The sequence below is a fragment of the Larimichthys crocea genome, chromosome III, assembly GCF_000972845.2.
Source record: "Larimichthys crocea isolate SSNF chromosome III, L_crocea_2.0, whole genome shotgun sequence".
Lineage (NCBI taxonomy): Eukaryota > Metazoa > Chordata > Actinopteri > Sciaenidae > Larimichthys > Larimichthys crocea.
In genome coordinates, this window is record NC_040013.1 from 14,756,140 (window position 1) to 14,778,903 (window position 22,764).

The 22,764-nt window shown below is 38.3% G+C and overlaps 2 protein-coding genes across 5 annotated transcripts; both read left to right on the forward strand.

Moving 5' to 3' along the window:
* The first annotated feature begins 3,748 nt into the window (after positions 1 to 3,748).
* LOC104930409 (inhibitor of nuclear factor kappa-B kinase subunit alpha) lies at positions 3,749 to 11,376 on the forward strand. 3 transcript variants are annotated; one of them, XM_010745193.3, is made up of 22 exons: positions 3,749 to 4,074; positions 5,243 to 5,381; positions 5,480 to 5,574; positions 5,686 to 5,803; positions 5,891 to 5,960; positions 6,048 to 6,136; positions 6,236 to 6,325; positions 6,430 to 6,554; positions 6,848 to 6,955; positions 7,063 to 7,198; positions 7,312 to 7,512; positions 7,802 to 7,904; positions 8,194 to 8,317; positions 8,401 to 8,552; positions 8,649 to 8,710; positions 8,800 to 8,909; positions 9,382 to 9,431; positions 9,707 to 9,815; positions 9,940 to 10,087; positions 10,165 to 10,214; positions 10,559 to 10,658; positions 10,997 to 11,376. In XM_010745193.3, exons 2-22 carry the CDS (start codon positions 5,280 to 5,282, stop codon positions 11,054 to 11,056), a joined length of 2,202 nt encoding a protein of 733 aa, XP_010743495.2. In that variant the 5' UTR covers positions 3,749 to 4,074; positions 5,243 to 5,279; the 3' UTR covers positions 11,057 to 11,376. The 3 variants fall into 3 exon arrangements, with proteins under 3 accessions (XP_010743495.2, XP_019115130.1, XP_010743497.2); XM_019259585.2 differs by having other exon boundaries at positions 5,246 to 5,381; XM_010745195.3 differs by lacking the exons at positions 3,749 to 4,074; positions 5,243 to 5,381 and having other exon boundaries at positions 5,686 to 5,810.
* Positions 11,377 to 13,421: 2,045 nt separating this feature from the next.
* Positions 13,422 to 21,314, forward strand: erlin1 (ER lipid raft associated 1). Of its 2 annotated transcripts, none has more exons than XM_010745196.3 (12): positions 13,422 to 13,592; positions 14,498 to 14,616; positions 15,082 to 15,163; positions 16,290 to 16,336; positions 16,437 to 16,498; positions 16,592 to 16,717; positions 16,874 to 16,947; positions 17,264 to 17,322; positions 17,448 to 17,539; positions 17,720 to 17,809; positions 17,909 to 17,988; positions 18,732 to 21,314. In XM_010745196.3, the coding sequence occupies exons 2-12, from the start codon at positions 14,504 to 14,506 to the stop codon at positions 18,906 to 18,908; spliced, it is 1,002 nt and encodes a 333-aa protein (XP_010743498.1). In that variant the 5' UTR covers positions 13,422 to 13,592; positions 14,498 to 14,503; the 3' UTR covers positions 18,909 to 21,314. The 2 variants fall into 2 exon arrangements, with proteins under 2 accessions (XP_010743498.1, XP_010743499.1); XM_010745197.3 differs by having other exon boundaries at positions 13,527 to 13,674.
* Positions 21,315 to 22,764: the final 1,450 nt, after the last annotated feature.

Below are 22,764 nucleotides of genomic sequence, written 5' to 3' on the forward strand. Positions count from 1 at the left end.
AATTCATAATACATAAATTGACAAAAATTTATTTCGAACAAAAAACTGGATTGTAGACACTACAACACATGTTCAGAAGAAAATATACTTTGTCATAGGCTTAACATGATGTCTCAACTGAAGTATCTTAATCTAAACACACTGAAGTGGTTTCGATGGCATCAGCTCCCCGTTAAGTGTCCCCTTTAAATATCCTCTCAAGAAGACGTGGAATAATATAATTTGTTTCCACAGTATATGTCGATGTTACACATATATTTACACATATTCTGTATTTCCTGGTCCAATTCTCCATTTAAACACTAATTGAGTAAGGACCCTGATTTCTTCATGTCTTTTACATCATTAGACAAATCTGTGGTGAATTTTCCAACAAATTTTAAGAGTCATGAATTGAGTTATTTCCTCTGTTGAATTTATGACAGCAGTAACACTACAAGTGACCACATTTTACGCTCTACAATGACTAAGCTCTGTTCATTAGAAGTAAAGTAAGATTAAATCGTAAAAGCTGATGCAAAACACAGCTGCAAAGCTTTCAACCACATCAAGTAAAATTCTTACTCGCTTACAAACTGTTTTTTTTCCCTCTAACAATATATGTAAGTCTTTACAGTCCACGGTATATTGCAATCTCCTTCAACCATAACTTTACAGAGGGCAATTGTATATTTTTTCCAGAAAAGAGCTATTCATTTTACACTCCACAATAACTAAGCCCATGTGTTTGCTCACTAAATTCATGTGTTTGTTTGAAGTAAACTCTGGAAAAAGTGGCCTTTTTCCTGTCACAAACAATTTAGCATTCACTTTAAAAGCCGATGCAAAATACAGCTGCCAGCTTTCAACCAGATTAAGTAAAAACGATCATATTACTGCTTTAGTTCCTTTTTTAGCATTGTAAACTTCATCTTACATTCATGACCATACCTGAATGCCTACTTTTGTAAAAACATTTCATTTTTAACTTGTTCATGTTCATTACTGTCATTTGTGCAGCACTTTGTGACATGGTTAAAATAGGTAGCGCATAAACGAGTTCTTGAACATATAACAAGCAAGACAATCATTATTCAAAGGTTATTTAATGGCACAGAAGATCACAGAACTTAAATACATAAATAGATTTTTAACAATAAATATATGATGCTGTTTAAAGTTGATGTAATTTCCTCTTAGGCTGACCTCACTGCCTGTATACTAACTTACAGTATACATCCTCTTGAATCATTGAAGTTTTGCACATACAGTCATTAATCAAGCCCATATAAAAAAAGATTAAAAACCAACTTAGTGAGTTTAATCAACTTCTAAATTAGATTTGAATAACAGAGCTGCTGCCTTTCAAGACATTTCTACATTTTTTGCACATCTTATACTTATAATGTACCACAACTTCCCCTAAAACAATAGACATTGTTATGAATTGGGCATGGGGATTTCTGGACTAAAACCTCTGACGCCGGTGTTACTCACATTTCCTCTGTTTTGATGTGACAATAGACCAGATATGACACCTCTGTGTAATGCTTAATGGACCGGATATTTTTATGGAAAAAGCATGTAAAACGTGCATGATGTCAAGTGAGGAAGCATGAAATGACTCAACAGCAATCAATTAATTTATTGGCTCTATGTAGCCTTCTCTGATAAATGTCTCATGTTTTCCAACACAGGTGTTTCATCAAAAGAAGAACTAGGTATTACACAGAAATAACCCAATCCAGGGAATCCCAGGACATTTGTGGTGAAGTCAGCTGCAACCCTGAGGGTTTTATCTTGTCATGTTGGCTTGAGTCTCTTGTTTCACATGCTCCTGTCTGGACAGTAGTTACAATAGAGGGGTGGGTGGTGTCTTCAAGCACGTGTTTCCTGTGAACAGATGACATATCCTCTTTTTACAGAAGAATGTAGACTTGGGATGAAGTCAATCCTCTATCTCTATTAAATAAAATAATCTTCTTTCCTCTGTTTGAAGAAAAGTAACAATAATCTTTGATACAATAAGTCTCCTCCAAATATGGTTTAGTCACATCCTGTACTCAAACATGTAGAAGCTTGAATTCTACGTCTGTAGGCAGTGTGAGTTTGAACATGAAAAAATTACACTGAGGAAGGAAAGAATGCAGAAGCAGGTCACAACTCAAATCCCTTTTTTTTTAAGTCTTATCAGATATGACAGTTAGAGCTGAACACTTGTGAAGCCAAGAACCAGCTTTGTTAATAAGTCTTAGTTTGCACATTTTTTTTAATACGTGTCTCACCTCACATCTGTAGGTTCCAGAGAAAAATGGATGATTTGTTGTTACTAATAGTGACTGATCTTCACTGCATCAGCTCTTACTGACCACTATTAGGATGTCGTCACATTTCCTGACTCAGCTCATCTTTTGTTTGCTGGCCTCTCAGTTGATACAGTTTTTACTCACCATTGTATCCCATATGAAAAGGCGGGATGGTCCACTTTAACAATCAGAAAGAGGATGCACTGTACATTAGTTATCTATAAGGCTGCACTGGTAAACGTAATTACCATAAGTTAACATAAATCACAAATGCTCAAACAATGCCAGACACTGTCTCTTAATTTAAAATACTTCATAAATTTCACTATCCCAAGCTGAAAACACACAACATATATCCTAACATATCCCTTGAGTGTGCCATTCCTAAAATCCAACACTTTATTATAGCTTCATAACATGCCCCAAAATTACTTCCTTTGAGAATATATGAATACCCAGAACATTTATCAATTATTCAAGGAAGCTCACCAAAACCCAGCAACAATTCTTCTCCTGTCTTATGCCATGGAAAGACACAACAGTTCCCACAGCATGTGTTTATGTGCCAGTACATTACATGAGGAAAAGAATAAATGTATATTACACGACAGACTCTCACGACACAATATGATTTGGTGACCTCTCACATTACACCTTACACGTAGATGCTTCTGACCTGTGACCTAAACTCATAGTTATGCCTTAGATTTTACTCAGTAACTAGGTGTAGAGTGTACTTCTACTTCATTTTATTAATTTATTTAAATTGAATTTCCTTATTTTGTTTGTCTCTATGTGCCCTGTGATGAGCTAACAACTTGTCCACTTTTTCCCGCCTCTTGCCCAAAGTCATCTGGGATCGGCTCCAGCCTCACCGTGACCCTGATGAGGATAAGCAGTTACAGATAATGGATGGATGAATGGATTTTCCTTATTTCTTTATTGTTTGTTTTATACTGTTTGATATACTGTTTAAACCTTATATACAATCATATCTCTTGTATTACATCTGTATATCAGTATCTATAATTGTATAAGACTGTATCTTTATCATGTTTCTATATAAATAATGATTTTCTGTATGGATAATCTTCTCTGTATGTGTTTGCTGTGAGTTCCTCTGTTTATTAGTGTTATTTGTGTGTGCATAGGTCTCTCTTGAAACGAGATCTTGATCTCAGTGCATCCGTTTAACTACAACTACAAAACACACATCTTTATTGGTTTCATATGTGCCACTATCAGTACTGTTCAGCTCTGCGCATGTGGCTCCATCTAGTGAACAAGATAAGACCCTGAAAAAGTGTTAGAGGCTCTGAGCTGCTCCTTGCATTTTTGGTCACAGGATTTTTTTTTTTTTAAATAAACAGTTTACACTTTGTCAGCTCATTTTGACGTGAGTGGGCTGGAGGGGAAATCCCAGCGGAGGGAGTAGTCCTGCAGAAAGCATGTCCGCTGCGCTGCCGAGACACGCATGCGCACAAACACCGTCTGCTTGTCAGACTACACTTTCACTTTGTGCACATATCGAGCTGTTCGTCTCTGTCTTTTTTTTTACAGCTTTACAGCCTAAACTATAACAAAAACTCAACATAACCTTTGTCTTAAAGGTCGTGTTTGATGGACTGTGAGGTGTGAAGGTATAGCAGTCGCTTCGGCTCTTTTATTTTAACACTAAAAGACGCAGACGGACCGTAAACAACAACACGGTTAGCTAACTTTGAAGCAACAATGTTCTGACATGTAAAGTGAGCTAAGTGTCGTCTGTAGACTCTGACCTTCTGCACAGGTGAGTTCATCGTGTTTGTGAGGCGAGGTGTTGCCTTTTAATGGACTTTTTAAGTCAGTATAGTCAGAGTGTCTTTGAGTTATGTGTCCTCATTGGAGCCTAACATCCAAAAACAACAACAACAACAACAACAACTAAAGGCTCTTAACCTTGGGTGTATTAGCACAGCTAATGCTACAGAGCAAACACTGCAGTGCAGAGCAGGAGGAGGATTAAAGATCAAGAGCTGGGCTCCTGCAGCAGCAAAAAAATATATATTCATTAAGGTAAACACAAAAATCTATGTGCAAAACTGGAATATGAATATGAATCTAATGCAGAAAGCAACTGTGAAATAGCTTTGTTAGGATTTTACAGCCTGTTAAACAGAGTTGGAAATAAGTTACTGACATTTGTGATATTCTCTCATCCATCTAAACTACGCACAAAAAGTAAGAACATTTGTGTTTGATCGTTTATTATCCTCATCAGGAGCTCATCCCGGCTGACTTTCACACTCACATTCACACCTGTGGGCAATTTAGAGTCACCAATGAATCTATTAAGTGCAAGTATGTAGGGTGAATAAATGTGATAAATGTACTGTATTGAATGTCCGTTCTTGTGGTTATGTTGTGGTGTCTCTATCTGTCTGTGTATCTATGTATGTATGTCTGAGGCTTTGTACAGATGGGAGCAACAAATGTCCTTGTAAGGACAATAAACTATCTATCTATCTATCTATCTTTCTATCTATCTATCTATTGTCTTTGGGTTGTTGGAGGAAGCCGGAGTACTTTGTTGTAGATCTGTGAAGATGTTTCACCTCTAGAGATCCAGGTATTTAGCTCAGGTGGGAATATTGACCAGGCCATTGTTGACGAGGTCAAAGATCCCACCTAAGGTAAAGAGAGCTTAGTTGCCCCAGATTTAACCCATCCCGAAGAAGAACGACCTTCACAGACCTCGCACCCAGTGCTAGCTGGGATTATCTCCATCCCCCTGTGACCCTGATTAGGGAGAAGTGGTTATTCAAAAATGGATGGTGAATCATTTAACACTGTTTCTCCTCCATAGAGGATGAATAAAATGCCTGAAGAACAGAAGTCTAAATCTACTGTGTGGTCCATAATGTTTCCGAGCTGTAACAGATTTATTATTTTGGCTCTTTCTTTGCCGACGTCTCTAGCAGACTGTTGCCGAGCTGCTCCAGCAGACCTCACACTATGACGACTGCACTCAAACAGAGCCAGCAGTGTGGCTCATGGGAGATGAAGGAGAGACTTGGAATGGGAGGCTTTGGGCATGTCTACCTGTACCAGCATCTTGTGAGTTGTGTCATCCACCTGCATGCCGATGAGAACATAAATCCCGGATCTAAATTTATTCTTGGCTTGGTGCTGTTCCCTGTCTGTGTTCGGAGCAGGAGTCGGGAGAGAAGATTGCTGTCAAACTGTGCCGCCTGGAGCTGAACCCGAACAATAAAGACCGCTGGAGCAGAGAGATTCAGATCATGAAGAAGTGAGTGTGAATCATCTGCTTGTGTTCCTGAAGTAACCCATGAGCAAATTGCATCGTACATTTTCTTCTTGTCAAATCATTGCTGTATGTTTGTCTCTCTTTCTATGAAAGGCTGAACCATGTAAACGTGGTTCAGGCCAGAGAAGTTCCTGAAGAGTTGAGCTCCATTGCTATAAATGACTTACCTCTGTTGGCCATGGAGTACTGCTCAAGAGGAGACCTACGCAAGGTACCAAGTGGGTATTTTATAAAGACTTTAAACTATTAATAGTCCTTTCAAACATTGCACTATTAACTTCTATATCTTTTTATTTAGGTGCTGAATAAACCAGAAAATTGCTGTGGGCTAAAGGAGAGTGAAGTCCTCTCCCTGATCAGTGACATTGGTAACAGCTTTTACTTTGACAGCAAGTCACTGTTATCACATGTAAATGTGTGATGCATATAGAATGATTTGTTTTTTATAAACGCAGGTTCTGGTATCCAGTATCTCCATGAAAATAAGATCGTTCACAGAGACCTAAAGCCAGAAAATATCGTGCTGCAGGAGATTGATGGGAAGGTGAACTCACTTCCTTTTCTTTATAGACATACAGCCTATGCCTATGCAGCCCATGCTTTTTTTTGTGCCTTGCTCTCATTATGAAATTCGGTTTTCCAGCTTGTCCATAAACTCATAGATCTGGGTTATGCAAAAGACCTGGATCAGGGCAGCCTCTGTACATCCTTTGTTGGAACTCTTCAGTATCTGGTAAGTGGTCAATAAGTAATGCATTGCACTGTAACTTTTGTTTGTTTGTTTGTTTTAAAAAGATTTGAAATCTTGCTCTATAAATCTATCCACATGTGTTACAGGCTCCAGAGCTGTTTGAGAGTAAACCCTACACTAAAACTGTGGACTACTGGAGCTTTGGGACAGTGATCTTTGAATGCACTTGTGGCTTTCGCCCCTTTTTACACCACATGCAGCCTGTACAGTGGTGAGCACAGCAGCATAAACTTTTTGTCTGTATTCTCTGACATACACATTAAAACACATTACTTTGAAATATATATTCAGTATATTGCAAAACACACACACATATTGGGAAGACCTTATAATCTTAAATACTATAGTGAATGTCTGTACACTATATATTTATGTATAAATCACAGTAAAAAGTTACATTTAAATTTTGATGTAAGAGTGTTACCTCAGTATATAATGATACTTGATACTTCAGTTTGGTGTATTCTCAGTTGTCTCTGGTTGTGTGTTTTCCTGCTTTTGTAGGACAAGTAAAGTCAAGAACAAAGGTCCCAAAGACATCATGGCAGTGGAGGACATGAACGGAGAAGTCAGATTCTCCACACATCTTCCATATCCCAACAATCTCAGCAGGTAGAGACAGAAAAAAACACTTTTTCATCAGTCAGGCATCCCTCATCAACTTATATCTAACCTTTGTGTATGTGTGTGTGTGTGTGTGTGTGTGTGCGCGTTTATAGGCCGCTGCTGGAACCAACCGAGTCTCTCCTGCAGATGTTGTTACTGTGGGACCCTGCAGCACGTGGTGGAGGACTGGATCCTGAGACAAACAAGCCGTACTGCTACACAGCACTACAGAATATTCTCAGCATGAAGGTAACATGAACTTTGTCTGTATTTAGACTCACTTAAGCCAGATTTAATTGAGTGCCATTATGGTTTTATGTATGCAAAACAAACCCCTGCACTTTGTTCCTTGACTCCACCAGGTGATTCATGTGTTGGACATGACGTCAGCCCAGCTGCACTCGTTAGTTCTGGGTGCTGAGGAGAGTTTACACTCCCTGCAGCTTCGTCTGGAGACGCACACTCAGACGCACATCTCCCCACTGAGTCAAGAGCTGCTGCTGGAGACGGGAATCTCCCTCGACCCACGCAGACCGCCCTCACACTGTTTGCCAGATGGATTGGTATGTGACACACGTAAGCAAGAACATTTAATGCCAAACAGACCCAGCCACAAGTACATACGCAGCAGAAGACCTACTTATTTTGTTGTTGTTTTTGTCTATTCTGCATTTCACTGTGTGCGTTATTTCTGGTAAATCCAATGGAGTTTTTTAAACCACTTTTTTGCCATCAACTGTATTTACTTAAATAAATACGACAGACACACACACACACACACACACACACACACACACACATACATACACACACACTATAGTATCCACAGTTCAACTTGCTCTCTGCTTTCAGCAAGGCTGGGATAGCTCCATAGTTTTCCTGTTCGATAAGAGCCTGACCAAGTATTCTGGACCACTGACTGCTAGACCTTTGCCAGACAGTGTCAACTTTATCGGTGAGATATATAACTGTGTACAGTGCTGCAATGTCTTACCTGCTTACCTGCTGAAAGTCTACTGACAAAAATGTTTAATTAATTTGTTTAAATGAATAAATTTCATCAACAGCTTGTGAGATTTATAGCTCCTCTCCTGTCAGTTTAGTGTTTGGTCATAAAGACTGGTGTGAGATCTTTGCTTATGTTTTTAGGCCAAAATACTTTAGTTATAGCAAACTCTTTGAATTTGTTGTACAAATGTGTGTGATAATTGTGTGTGTCTTTTGGGAACTATTTGTTGTCACAGTTAGGGAGACTAAGACTCAGCTCCCACTGTTTGCACTGAGAAAGGTGTGGGGGGAAGCAGTCAGCTACATCTGTGGACTGAAGGAGGACTACATCCGCCTGTACCGGGGACAGAGAGCTGCCATGTAAGTGCACAACCACACACACATACGTATATACATGCACTCACATGCTGAAACATCCTTACCTTATGCTTGTGTCTGTGTAGATTGAGTCTGCTGCGTTACAACACCAACTTAACACGCTACAAGAACCTGCTGTTCTCCCAGTCACAGCAGCTCCAGGCCAAACTGGCTTTTTTTAAGACCAGCATCCAGCATGACCTTGAGCAATACACCAAGCAGAGACACACCGGCGTCTGTGAGTGGATGTTAATCTCCTGCTGTGATATATAATTAAAAGTCATTAGTGAAGCTTAAAGTGAGTTATCGGTTTTTGTTTTATGTTTTTTTTAAGCTTCAGAAAAATTGCTCAAGACCTGGCAGGAAAATGAAGAGAAGGCTGACGGGTTTATGAAGGTAGGACAGTTTAATTCATAGCAATTCAACACAAACTTACTTACAGTTATTTAAAAACATTACATGCTAATGGTGTCTCCCTGCTGTAGGTTGCAGATGTGGGATATCTGGATGAAGAGATAGTGGCTGTACATTTTGAAATTGTGGAGTTGCAGAGGAGTCCATTTGCGAGGAGACAGGGGGATGTAATGGAACAGCTGTAAGTATCTCTGCTATATTTACACTTTAATCACTTCCTTAAACTTCAAGTCTTAAAACAATAGTCAGATGGCCAAATGTACATTTAAACAGTTTTAGATTGCCTTAATTGTTCCAAATGTTCATATTATTTTGAAAGGACTGACTGTCCAGCCACTTCCGCTAGACACATGGAAGAAATCTTTCAATGGACAGTATGAACAGGGGAATTTATTATATTACAGCCACCAAATATTGTGTCAATGTATAAATGGACACCTGGAACCTGTTTTAAGCCCTCATACAGTCATATGTTGACCATTCCTGCCACCTGTGCGCTCAGGGCAATCCAAACTTTTCTTGTCTGTTGTTTCTCGTTGATGGAGCATGCTACCAATTCCTACCAGATTCCAACCGACTTGAAAAAATGTGAATCTATTCTTAAATAATAAGTGGTGTACTCACTCTCTCTCTCTTTCTTTGTATTTTTTCAGAGAGGTAAAGGCCATTGAACTCTACAAGCAACTGAAAGCTAAATGCAAAAGTTAGTACAAATTTTGACACATTTTTCAGTGGACACGGGTAATAGGGGCTCTGCTTTTTTTTTTTGTCTGTAGCCAATTACAGAGCTGCTGAATCTGATTATGCTTGTTGCTATGGATACCATTCAGTTGTATAACAAATAAATAGGATGGCTGGGAAGATGTGCAGGATTGACTGAACAAATGTGTTCATTGTTATGATGGCATGTAGTATGTGTTTGCATGTACATGGCAGGTGATACTACTTGTATGATGATAGAAGTGTGTGTTCGTACAGGTCCTGACCCTCCACATGGGTACAGTGACAGCTCTGACATGGTGAGGACCATACTCCAGACAGTTCAGAACCAGGACAGGGTGCTGAAAGACCTGTACACTCACCTCAGGTAATTTATATGCACAGAATAATGCAAAGTTCAGCAATTATTATTATTATTTTTTACATCCTTCTGTTTGTGTGTGTGTGTGTGTGACATTTGTGATTTTCCTATTTTTTCTCTTCTCCTGTAGTACAATTCTGGTGTGTAAGCGACGCATTGTTGATTTGTTCCCTAAGTTGGAGAAGGCAGTAGGGAACATAAAAACTGCAGAGGCAGCAGTGATGCAGATGCAAATGAAGAGACAGAAAGAGTTCTGGTACCTCCTCAAGATTGCCTGTGTGAGTATATAACAGACAAAAAGAGGCATGAAGTCAGATAATACTGTAGCTAACAGAGTGTGTGGTTGTGTATTTAGGCCCAGAGTAATTCTCCATCAGAGTCACTCGTGCATCATTCTGCTGACAGGTAAGACGTTTATAAATCTCAACTCTATGTCACAGAGTTCAGTTGTATCTGTATCTGTGTATTAAAGGGAATAGCAGAATCAGTTGAACGATGAGCTGCTGGTTTTTGTAGTAATCACAAAGCTTCCACAAGAGGTCACCCTGTGTACTTTAGTAGCCTGTACATGCATATTTTTTAAGATAATAATATGGAGCCCTGAAGTGCTGAAAGATAATATTTCTTCTGTTTCTTTTTGTACAATCCGAACATCTATTGTGTGAGAGGTGGAGTGCATCTTGGTTGGGTTGTTATTCTCTCACAATATACATATGTACATTTAATTTAAAGTCTTTTGTGCCTTTCAGTGAAACTGTTCCTCAGTTACTGGATGAGAATCAGCGTTATCTGAGTCAACTGACTTCTCTGCTGCAAGACACCGCCCAGGACATGGAGCACAGCGTCATGGTATGGCATACTGGTATGAGGGAATGTGTTGGTGCTTGTAAATAGATCCCCTTAAAGGAACAACTTGCATAGACACACTCGTCATCATTTCAGTTTGACATGAGAGAAGGAATCTGTAAAAAATCTGATTGATTATTGTAAATATTATTTGTTAACATTACATGTACAATATGGTTACAAGTAAAATGTAAACAAATACAGTATCCATTAAATTCAGAATGAGTGTGTGTTTACAAATGACAGTAAAGGTCATCCGTTTGAATATTAAATATATTGTCTTTGGTAGAATGAAGAACAGTATGTTTGGTAATACAGTAATGTGTTTGTCCTTTCTCCAGGAGCAGGACTGGAGCTGGACTCAGTATGGAGCGGTGAAAGGCCAAAGTCAGAAGCTATAGAAACCGACCAAAGATGCAGTGTTATGAGTTGAAGATATATACTGTAAAAAGTGCCTTATCAGAGTTACACTATCTGAAAGGTTTGTGATTCCATACTGTGTAATTTACATACATGTAATGCTGTAAGACAGTGTGTGGAACAGCATGATGTGTTAAGCTATTCTTGTTTTAACTTAAATGTATAATATTGAATTTTAAAAGATGTTTCCAGCTGTAACCAACATTTTATTTATTTCACTGGTAATTTTGATTAGAGTGAATCGTTGCTGCTGATAAACTTTGCATGAAGGAATGTGAATAAATTTTATAAATGTATGGCACATACACCATCTTTTTGTCTTTGTTTAAGCAGTTTAACTGGATTTCCTTAGAGTTAGTTTGTCTTTTCTCAAAGTATTTGGTTATTCACATTCACACATGGACCAGACAACTCTCTTCACCATGCAGGAAATTGCTTGTTTATAAGACCCAGGGTTCAAAATTCTTTCGAGAGCTGCTGAAATCTAAACAGCAAGGAGGACAAACAAGAGTTATATGCATAAAATAACATAAATAAATGCTACAAAAATTAAGTGACTGGCGCTGTTTAAGGCTGTGTAGTTAGGACTTTTCACTAAAAGAGGAAGTATCCTGTTTTGTATGTGGCACATTATTTGGAAATTATACAAAATACACAGTATGCAAATCAATGCTGCTTCTTCAGCTGTTGGTTGACTCATATACTGGACTTGTCTGAGTATTAAGTTTCACATTTAAATCAGCAAGTAGGGTGTTTAGTTTAGTATCTGAGGTGAATACCAGACACTGAAATAATGATACACTACAGTACTTTTATCACTAAGTGTTGAAAATAAAAAGTTATGTTTAACTATTCATCTACTGTTTGTAATTTGAGATAGGCTCCTGGCATTTTCCTTTATTAGTGTCTATTTTTGAAAACGTTTCTGTCAGTTTAATTTCAGTGTAAAAATATTGTTGGTTTGAGCAGCAGTTTTATTTGTAGTGGTGGGTTTATTTATTTGTACATTTGAATAAAACATGCACAGTACAGTATGCCCACTTAAGATTTGTAAAATAAGAAATACAACACCAAAATGTAAAATATATTCACAGAGGCATTCACATATACTGGATAAACCAGAAAGCCTTGTTCTTTGTCGTGTCTAAACATCATAAGTATGCAGCATGAACTCAAGGCCCTTTTGTAGGGAAGTCGGACTGGGTATATTGGGTATATAACCCAATTATTGACATATTCAAGGGTGTAATAATCCTCCCTAAAAAATTACAGTTCATATTTTGTATTTTTTATCATGTGGGTTCATATTCCCAAAATGGCATTAAAGGGTTAAATTATTTATGAAATAGATGAAAATTTGATAATTATGATTAGGACTGAAGTTGGTCAAAAGATTTAATGCAGTGAAAGTGAAAAATATTCACATATAATATTTTTATAGCAGTTTTTTAGAAGAAAAAAAACCTTTTTGTATTAAACGGTCGCTCGCACAAACTTTTTTTGAGGGGAGCTCAAGGCTTAAAAATAGGTAAGGTGTGCAAAGGTTTTGCATCCCAAGTTTAAATTGTAAATTTATTCAAATGGTTTGCCATTTTAATCTGTAATCAAAATAATATACATATATATAGAATAATTTAGAAAACAATGGCAGTGTTCTCTAAGAGTCACACTTCCACGAAGTTGCTGGTGGTGTGTGTCCCTAAAAGTAAAACATTTAAACATGATTTGTGACTGTGAACAGGGGCGCCGTATAGGGGGGAAAAGTTGACATATGTGCAGCTAAGTTAAAAAATCTGCTGTTTTCATTGTTTTGAGAGGATGATGTTAATTTATTATGATTGAAAATGTAATATATCTCTAAGTTCGTTCACTTTTCTTTTTTTTTAATCATTCATTAATGTTAAGAGAAGTTTCCATTTTTAAATTTTACAATAAAAATACATTAATAATAATAATACATTTTATTTTAAAAGCACTTTTCAGGGTACTCAAAGACACTTTACAGAGAAGAACATTAAATCATCAAAACAATATAAGATAGTGCACTAAAAACACATTTTAAAAAGGTGTGTTTTTTACATTGATACTGTAAAACAAATGGCCTTTAGCACATTTGTATGGTGGCTTTTAATCTTGCATCAAATAGTGAACTGCACTGCATACTGTATGCAGACTTGCATGCATGTACAATAGTAAATATTGTGCTAGTACTAGTATTGAACTACAAGATGCAAAACAGTTGCAAGCCTTTAATAATTAGAGTTATGTAAAGCTTTTGATGGGATAGTTAGATCCTAGAGATGTGGCAGCTGATCTTTTTGTCTGTGAATGTTACTATCTATCTTCTCCTTTCTCCTCACTGATGCCATAATAATAATAATAAAAAACGAAGAATACCGGACTGCACCTGAAGGCATCATAACACAACGAGTAAAAGCGAGAGCGAAACCCGTGGGAGGCGGGGTGAGGGGGACGGGACAGTACGACCAGAAGAAGGGAAGACGCATCGACACAGTGGTAATTTCACTCATCACAAACAAGTCCTTTTTCCATTTCAACGCCTACATACTGACAGTTTAGCCTCGGCGCGGTGTGTGAGGTGAGTTTACTCGGTCACTGTGCGCTGGTAGCGCGGCGGGCTAACGTTAGCATCGAGCTAAAGGAAACTGACCCCGTAATGGGAGCTAGCTGAGCTAAGCTAACCCGGGTGTAACTAGGTGACGGTGTGTGTCTGTGTGTCTTTGCTATCGCTGTGAACATGTGTGAGTCAGCTCACGCCTTCAGCCTGGCGGATTCATTGAAATTAGACAGAAGATAAGCTCGTTGCCATGTTAATAGCGAGCTGATCGTGCAGGTTTGCGCTAGCTGTTAACAACTGTGTGCTACTCTCTCACCAGCAGCTGACTGTAACTCACTGCTCTGCGTTATTATTACCACACACACCAACCTTAAGTGTTAAAGCAGTCTCGTTAAGCTGTGAACTGTTTTAAAACTCGCCTAAATGTTTGAAGTGAGCTACTTTTACATGACTGTGTTGCGTTCAGGTGTCTGACCTGGGTGCACCTGTGTTGAAGTCAGGATACATTACATGTACTAAAGATAACCTGAATGTGCAAAGCCACACACATGACATGGTGTTTAACACGGTGTGTATCTCTACTGATGTAACAGGCGTTTACTAAAACAAAAGCTTTTTAAAACCACAATCCATAAAGTTAAATCAACACCTGTCTAGGACGGTTTCAACAAATCAGAACATTAAAACCTTCATGAAGGTTGGATTTATTTATCGCACGGCTGTTATACCTAACAAAGTGGTAACTGCTGCTGACAGCGATCGCAGGCGTAACAGTGCCCCGAGTACATAATGTTGTATAAATACTGCAGTGTGTTTATGTTTCCCTCTCTCTCTCTGCCTCTAGGTGAGGATGACGATGCCGCATGTAGGGGCAGTGTTTGCTGCAATAGCAGGAGTAATGGCCATCGTGTTGCACTCCTCCATTCACAAGATAGAGGAAGGACACCTTGCTGTGTACTACAGGTATCACAGCGCCTGTTGACACTTGACCCTTGTTATTATTTGTAAGAGGCCTGTTTCCTGATAATGATACATATACATTCAGCATGGATATGGAAATGTTATCTGAGATATGTGTATACTCCAAAGAGGACATCACCACGCTCTTGTAAGTGTGTTTGTACAAATGAATCAAATGTGACACAGACAGATCCATAACAGGGATTAAGATTAAACTTTACTTGTCAAAACAGGGAGCTTACACATAAACTAAATTAAAGTTTACACCTACAACATGAAATATGGTACATAGCCCAGATATTAAACCTTAATTGTTGACAGTGTCTGTGAGACGGACAAAATTATTCAACAAAAATATAAAGGTACACCCTCAAAGATCACTGTTACAGCTGAATAAACAGCTTTCTGTCCTTTTGCTTTGTTCACTTTCTTTAAATAGACCAAATAATTTGTGTGTATTTGTTTCAGGGGTGGGGCACTGCTGACTTCTCCCAACGGTCCTGGATATCACATAATGCTGCCTTTCATTACCACGTTCAGATCGGTGCAGGTAAACTTACCTTTCAGCCCTGAAACTTTTTAATTAATTTATTTAGTTTGGTCTCTTAGCAGAGACATGTTGAATGTAGTGGTCAACCAGAAGTTGCTGCGCTTGAAAACCAGAATGGTGTCTTCTAAAAATAAATCAGCTGCAGCATGCAGACAGTTGTTAATCAACCGTGGCTGCAGTGGGTTTTATGCTAAATCCATTGTGCTACTAAATATGCTTAGAATAAAACCTTATGTACCTGATCTTAATGTTTTAATAAAGAGAAAACGTTTGTAATAACTGATAATAATAACATAATAACTTTGGATCTCCGTTAGTTGTGACCTGTGCAACAGCAACTGTTTCATAAAGAATATAACTATGAAAAATGATTCCCATTTATCCACTGAAATTATTATTAAATCCATTATCGCCTTTTGTTTGCTTTAAAGAGGAAATTCTATAAATATCGCATTTTTATTTCTTTACATTTTACATAACATGCCAACTTTTTTGCAAACAGAGTTGTACACACTGGATCTAAAACAAGTATTGTTATGAAAATTTTTAAGGAAGAACCCTTGAATAAGGAGGACTGGATTCAAAGTATCAAAGTTTAAGTTGAATGTATTATTCTTGTACAAGAAGGAGCGTTTCACAGCACAACACACAAAAGGAGGTTACAAAAAAAAAGGCTGCCTGAGGAGCTCTGTCAGTTGGTTCGTATACAATTTTCTCAAAATGGGCTGTCTCGGACATCTCCCCACTAACAATTCCCTTTTTTGGTTTTCCGCTTCGTAATGAACATTGTGTTTCTTGTCCAAAATGACACTTCCCCTAACCTGTCTCTCTTGTCCTTAAACTATTTTTAATCATCTCTCCCTACCAGCCTCAGTAAACACATGCCAGATAAGGAGAGTGGGCGAGACATGCAAAAGACAGAAAACACACACACTCTCCATAAGAGTTAAAATATCTGCACCCCAGTATACTCCTAATTTTTATAACAAGTATACTTTATCTAGTCTTGCACTTTTATAAACTTTCTATAAACATACATCTAAAAACATGTATGACCCTGTATGGTCGGACAATAATCTTGATTGTTTTGAATTCTTGAGATTTTTTTTTGCTGTGTGTGTTTCAGACGACACTCCAAACTGACGAGATCAAGAATGTGCCTTGTGGAACAAGGTAAAACTGAGATTATCGATCTAGCTGTTGAGAAATTGATCCATTTATAAAAATGATTAGGCATTTAACAGTTTTCTGTTTTGTTTTTTGTTCTTTTCAGTGGCGGTGTGATGATTTATTTTGACAGGATAGAAGTGGTTAACATGCTGGTCCCTCTAGCAGGTACAAAACCGTCTAATGTCCTGCAACACGTTGACTCATTAACCGTCCCAGATGCTTGGCAATTTACTGTCGCCTTTGTTTATTTGTTTGCAGTCGTGGACATTGTGAGAAACTACACTGCTGATTATGACAAAACTCTAATATTCAACAAGATTCACCATGAACTCAACCAGTTCTGCAGTGTACACACACTACAGGAGGTCTACATTGAGTTGTTTGGTGAGTACACTTTTGTATTGAAACAAATAATGTTGTTCATTGTCATTTTAATGCAGCACATAGACGGCAGCTTGTAATGCGTTGATTCCTGAAATTCCTAAAATGTGACATGCAGCGTGTTGTGTGCTCAGACAGCTGCTGTTTGTTGTCTTGCAGACATTATCGACGAGAACTTGAAGACTGCGTTGCAGAAAGATCTTAATATGATGGCACCTGGACTCACAATACAGGTATTTAAATACACACAGTGTATTAGTATTAAAGAAGGAAGTAGAAAGACAAATCGCATTGACAACTACTGTAGAAGAATCGGGCTCGCTCAAGGCAGGCTGCAGTATACTGGATAGAAAAGATAATTAGGCATGTTTGCAACGGCATAGCTGCAGAACTAAGCATGTCTAAGACGTAGTTTTGCTGTAGGCAAGAATGATTGTGATTGGTCAGCTCTCTGTAAAGCTTATTTGCAGATTGACTATGAGCAAAAGGTCAATTTCTCTTTCTCTCTCTTTTTTCCCCCCTCTGCACTGTATCAACGTCCTGATAAAGGCAGTCCGTGTAACCAAGCCAAAGATCCCAGAGTCCATCCGGAGGAACTTTGAACTCATGTGAGTTTGTAAATCTGTATTTACTGTCTTATTGAATGTTTCAAATTCTCTCCTGTTCCCCACCCACTCAGTTCAAGTTAGGTCACATTTGCGAGAACCGTGTGTGTGTGTGTATATATTTGCAGGGAAGCAGAGAAGACTCGTCTGCTGATAACCGCTCAAACTCAGAAGGTGGTGGAAAAGGAAGCAGAAACTGAAAGAAAAAAAGCCATTATTGGTAAATGCGTTGGTGTTTAACTGTAAAAAAAAAAAAAAAAAAAAAGAAAAAAAGATTGGTTTGCATTTGCATGAGATTTTTAACCATTTCCTCTATTCCAGTCACTCATGTGTAACCATACTAAACTTTAACTTCCACCTCCTGTACAGTTGTTGATGCTTTTGTTTCTCTGTCCCTCAGAGGCTCAGAAACTGGCCCAGGTAGCAGAGATCCATTTCCAACAGAAGGTCATGGAGAAGGAGACGGAGAAGAGGATCTCTGAAATAGAGGGTTAGCTTCACTGCTTTCTGCTTTCTTCTGTGCGGGGTAGCATCTCATGAACTGGTCCGTCATGTGTCTGTCTCATTCAACACTGTCTCTTTGTTTCAGATGCTGCCTTCTTGGCGAGGGAAAAGGCAAAGGCTGATGCAGAATATTACACTGCTGCCAAGTTTGCTGAATCAAATAGGGTAAAAAAATAAAATGGTGTTGACGCTGTTTCATACATAAACACACACACAACATCTAATGTAGTGGGGTTGAAATAATATCCTAATATAGTAAGGCATTTTTGTGATAGCTACAGTATAAATATTATAATATGAGCTGTTCACAGGGTGTTTTGGCAGCCACAGATTTCTGTTCCTCTTTAGAGATAACCGTCTGATCCGAGTCCTTACACAAACTGACCGACATTAATGATGTAAGTCAGCTGTCAGAACTTTAACCAACTTTTCATGTAAATGCTGGATTGGTTAGACATTTCAAGGCAAAATAATAGAATGTTCACCGACAACCATTCTTTTAATTTAACCTCCCTTGTATAGTGATCCAGATCGCTCTGCTGGTGAAGGATGGTAGCACGGGGCTGTGATGGCACCCATAAACAGGAACTTTATTTCCTCTGCAGCAGGAAACACAATAGACAAAAATGTAACTAACTGTTAGACTGAACTCTTTAGCAAAACTAAATTGCCCTCATGCAGAAAACAGCTGAACTGAACACACCACACCTTTTACCCAGCGGTAAAAATGACTCATCTCTATCGCGTACATGTCTGGCTGGTGATCATCAAGCATTTTTGAACCAGATCTTTCCAGCCATGCTGTACTTTGTCAGGACACATTAGGATTCACATCATTATTGTCATGAAGAATGATAAACCATAATCTAATCCTCACATACTGTTCTCTGTCTTCTCAACCTTTACAGATGAAGTTAACCCCTGAGTACTTGGAGCTGATGAAGTACCAGGCCATAGCTTCTAACAGTAAGATCTACTTTGGCCAGGAGATCCCCACCATGTTTGTAGAAGGAACCGGCAGCCCACCAAAGTCTGCACGCTCCTCTAATCCCCCCCAACAAGACTTAAAGCACGATGGGCAGTGAGTCCACAGCTCTGCCTCTACGCAGGACAGGAGAACCTGATGAGGACTCTTGTCTGTGAGGTGGAGAGCACTGAACTGAAGATGATGGGTGGGATAGCTTTGCAGCTAGTTTGCTGAACAACACACTTCAGTCTTAAATCAAAATGGCAGAGAAAGATAAGGATAATTTAAGAACAAGCTGAAGAAGGCAAGATAAAAGGGAAATGTTGTTTTTCATCTTCCAGTCTGGAAAAAGTTTTAGGAATGAGAACGATGCCGTAGTTTAAAAAGCAAATCAAAAGCATAATAAGTGCTTATGCCTGGGATGGCGACAGCAAGTAGTCGCCCTAATTTACATGTGCTTGCAACCAGTGCAGTGTTTAACTTTGCTGTTGGATCTGCATCCATTTTGTTTGTTTGTTTGTTTGTATGCAAGAGGAGCGGTCTGTGATGAAAAATTCTATATTTTTGAGAATTAATTTCTGGTTTAGCTGAACTGGAATCGACAGGTGACACTAATTAAAAGCTGGATGGTTTGGCAAGTGTGTAATGTAGGTTGGTCGTCTCTGTGCCATCAAATCTTCTCTTTCAACACGAGTCAGTGTGAGGACTGTTTAATCAAACCTCTTATCGAATGCTGCTTGTGTATGGATTAGTTAAGATTGGTTTTATGCAGTAGTTAGAGCATTATGCAGAGTCACTGAGAAGCGAGCCCTCCCCCTCTCCCCCCTTCATTTCTAATTGGCTGAATTTAGAAAAGTTTAGTACTATTCTACAGATACTCAAGTCTTTGAAGTTGGAGGGATGCCATTGTGTCTTCAGTTTCTATAGTTCTATAGTTAATATAAAGCATCATTAGATTGGTAGTACTGTAGTTTTTGTTCTGTTAGCTTGGTGATAGTTTGGTGTCAGTACCTGTGGCTCGTGATAGAAAGACTCGAGATGCTGCACTAACATCCGTTGTGGAATTTACTGTGAAGCCAACTGAGAGAAAAAAAGGGTTCTAAAAAGAAAATCAGATTTTCCTCGACAAGATAAATCAAGTGGTCAAAAGTTAAATAATATAGGAAGCAGTTGAATAACTGTGCCACTTGAAGAAGAAGTAAAAGTGTTCTTTGTCAAGAAGTCAGTGCATCTTTCTTTCCTCCATCTGGTTTTGATTATCGGGGCCATGCATGTGGAAAATTTGTAAAGGCTTGATTCAGATGATTAGTAGTGCCTGCGATTGTCTGCCAACTCTGTACAGCTTATTTAGATGTGGTTGGAATGTAAATTCTCAGGAAACTGACTTTTATTTTGATGAAACAGCTGCTCAGTGTTGGTCAAAATTGTTCATTAAAATTGCCAGAAAAGAAAGCATATGTTATGCATGTTCAAATCTGTTAATTGAATCTGATGACTCAAGTTGGAACAGAAAATAATTATTTGATTTAATAATAATAATAAGCAAAGTTCTGATTTAAATGAAAGAGTCCATTGTCTACAACACTTTCTGTTGGAATCAAAATTGGCGTGGTGCCATTTTTATGATGCAGTCACCATTTAAACACACCATCTATTTACAGTAGGTGCCTGAGAATAAAATATTATTAATATAATAATAATAATAATAATATTGAATATTACGAGGATGTTGGTCTGTCAGTATAAATGGTGTAAAGAAAAGTTCATTTCCTTTATTGATGTTAACATTTTTTTATAATTTAAAAATGGTTGGACTGCAAAGTTTTTCATTCTTGGCTAAAATAGATCATTTCAAGGATTTTAATGGTAACACACAGCTCCTAATTAAAACAGTAACATACACTTAACCTCTGGTGAGTTTTATATGACAACACGAGTTTCAGTACTACATTAAAAACATGCTTTTTTTTCTATTTAAAGATGAATGTTAATGGGCTTAACTAAGATGCAAGTTGGTGCTAGTTCTTATTGTGTTTGAGCTTTTTTGGATTTTGCTCAGCTTTGTGTTTGAGAAACATGGAAATACTTCCAATATTCAGAAATCGAGCCTTAAATGATAATGGGTTACCCCAGACTTAAAGATTCAGCGATGATTCTCATAAAATAAAAAGCTCCATTTGAACCTAACTGTGAGACTTTTTGAGAGCGAAGGTGTACGTACTGTATTGTGCACCCTCTTCGTAGACTCTAGCTGAGAAAGCAGCGGACACTACTAGTGTTTGGAAGATGTTGTGATGTTTACTTGACCTCCGAATGGTAGTTAAAGGCATTTGTTTTGGTGGTGGGTTCAAATAAAGATGCAAAAGAGGGGTATGAATCACTCATGAAAATTATTTTGTGGTCAATATTTTGTACAATCTGTGAAATTCAAACATTGTCTCCTTGTTTTAAAAGGTTTATATGCAAAAAAAAATGTTTTCACGTTTTGACAATGTTCTTATGTAAAATAAAACCTATTTTGGTACCTCTCTTCTCCCTATGTTGATTTGTGTGGGCATTGTGTAGTGTGTGTGGAGGCCAACAGGAGGCGAGCTAACACCATGTTAAATACTGAATTCTCTGATTCATTGTGGACAGGTTTATGTGATTCAAAGACAAACAAGACTAAATTATGGCTCAAAGAAGGGTCAATGAGATAAGTAAGTGTGTGGAATGAAGTTTACAGATATTTAAAGCTGTGAGAAGTCAGACTAAAAATCAACACACAAAAATCAACTGAGATTATGTGAATACTGAGGGGGAAAGAAAAACATCTGAGTAAACATTTAAAGAAGAGAAATGTGAGAAACTGTGTGGGATACTTAAAGTACATACAATATTCTAAAGTTTGGATTTTAAACTTAGTATTGACTAAAAGAAAGGCCAAAATGTACTTTATACATTCACAAAATTAGATTTTTTATGTATATGTTTTATGTTGATGTGTTTTAAGTTTACAAATGGTGACAGATACATCGCTGCATACACTCAAAATCTTATTTGAGCCTGTACTAAATCACTGTTATTGAGATTCCCCCCAAATATTTTATTAAAAAAGAATTCATATGATGTGCATGTGCTGTCTAGTCACTAATTTGAAGTTATTGGCAACATGAGGTTGATTTATTTAACACTGAGTGAAAATACAGGCACAATCCATCAAATGGTCCCTGTTGTTCAAACCCACATAAATTGCTGTAAACACTACAAATATAAAACATGTGTCTGTTGAGTTTGTAAAATGGTCATCCCAAGAGACTGACTCTAAACCCTAAGTCCTGCCCTCAGCAAGGCCAGTCAGCTGTTCACAAAAGCTTTCCAGGAAGTATTCAAAGAGTGTGTGTGTGTGTGTGTGTGTGTGTGTGTGTGTGTGTGTGTGTGTGTGTGTGTGTGTGTGTGTGTGTGTGAGTGCGTGTGATGACCACATGAGGGATGGGTTCTTCTTATGACCCCTCAGTCCCATACAGAGATCTGGTATCCTTTCACAGCCAACTTGTCAGTCGTTGCTTTCTGAGGGAGGGTGTTTAGTTTTAGTCTGGCCGCAGATCAAGGTTTTCCTGATGTCAGGATCTGTGAGAAATACGGTCATAGAGCATTTTTCAGAGTGTAAATAAACCTCACTTGTCCTAATTCTGTTTGCTTAACTGTTTTTTGTGAATGTCTGGTGGTCTGTGCTCATTTTAATGGGTGGTCTGATATGATGTGTCAGGGGTTCAGAGCCAGTTTAAAATCCCCTCTCTCTCAGGAAATGGGGTCAAGGTCAGTTTTGCTTCTCCTGGATGAGCCAGTGCTTCTCTTTCCTTCCTTTTGTCCCTCATCACCAGATCCTGCATGATCCTTCTAGCCTTGACTCCTCCCTGGAGCTGCCCCTCCCCAGAGACAAGGGTGTGGTCTCTCATCTCCGAGTGTATGGCTATGAATCCCTTCCCTGAACA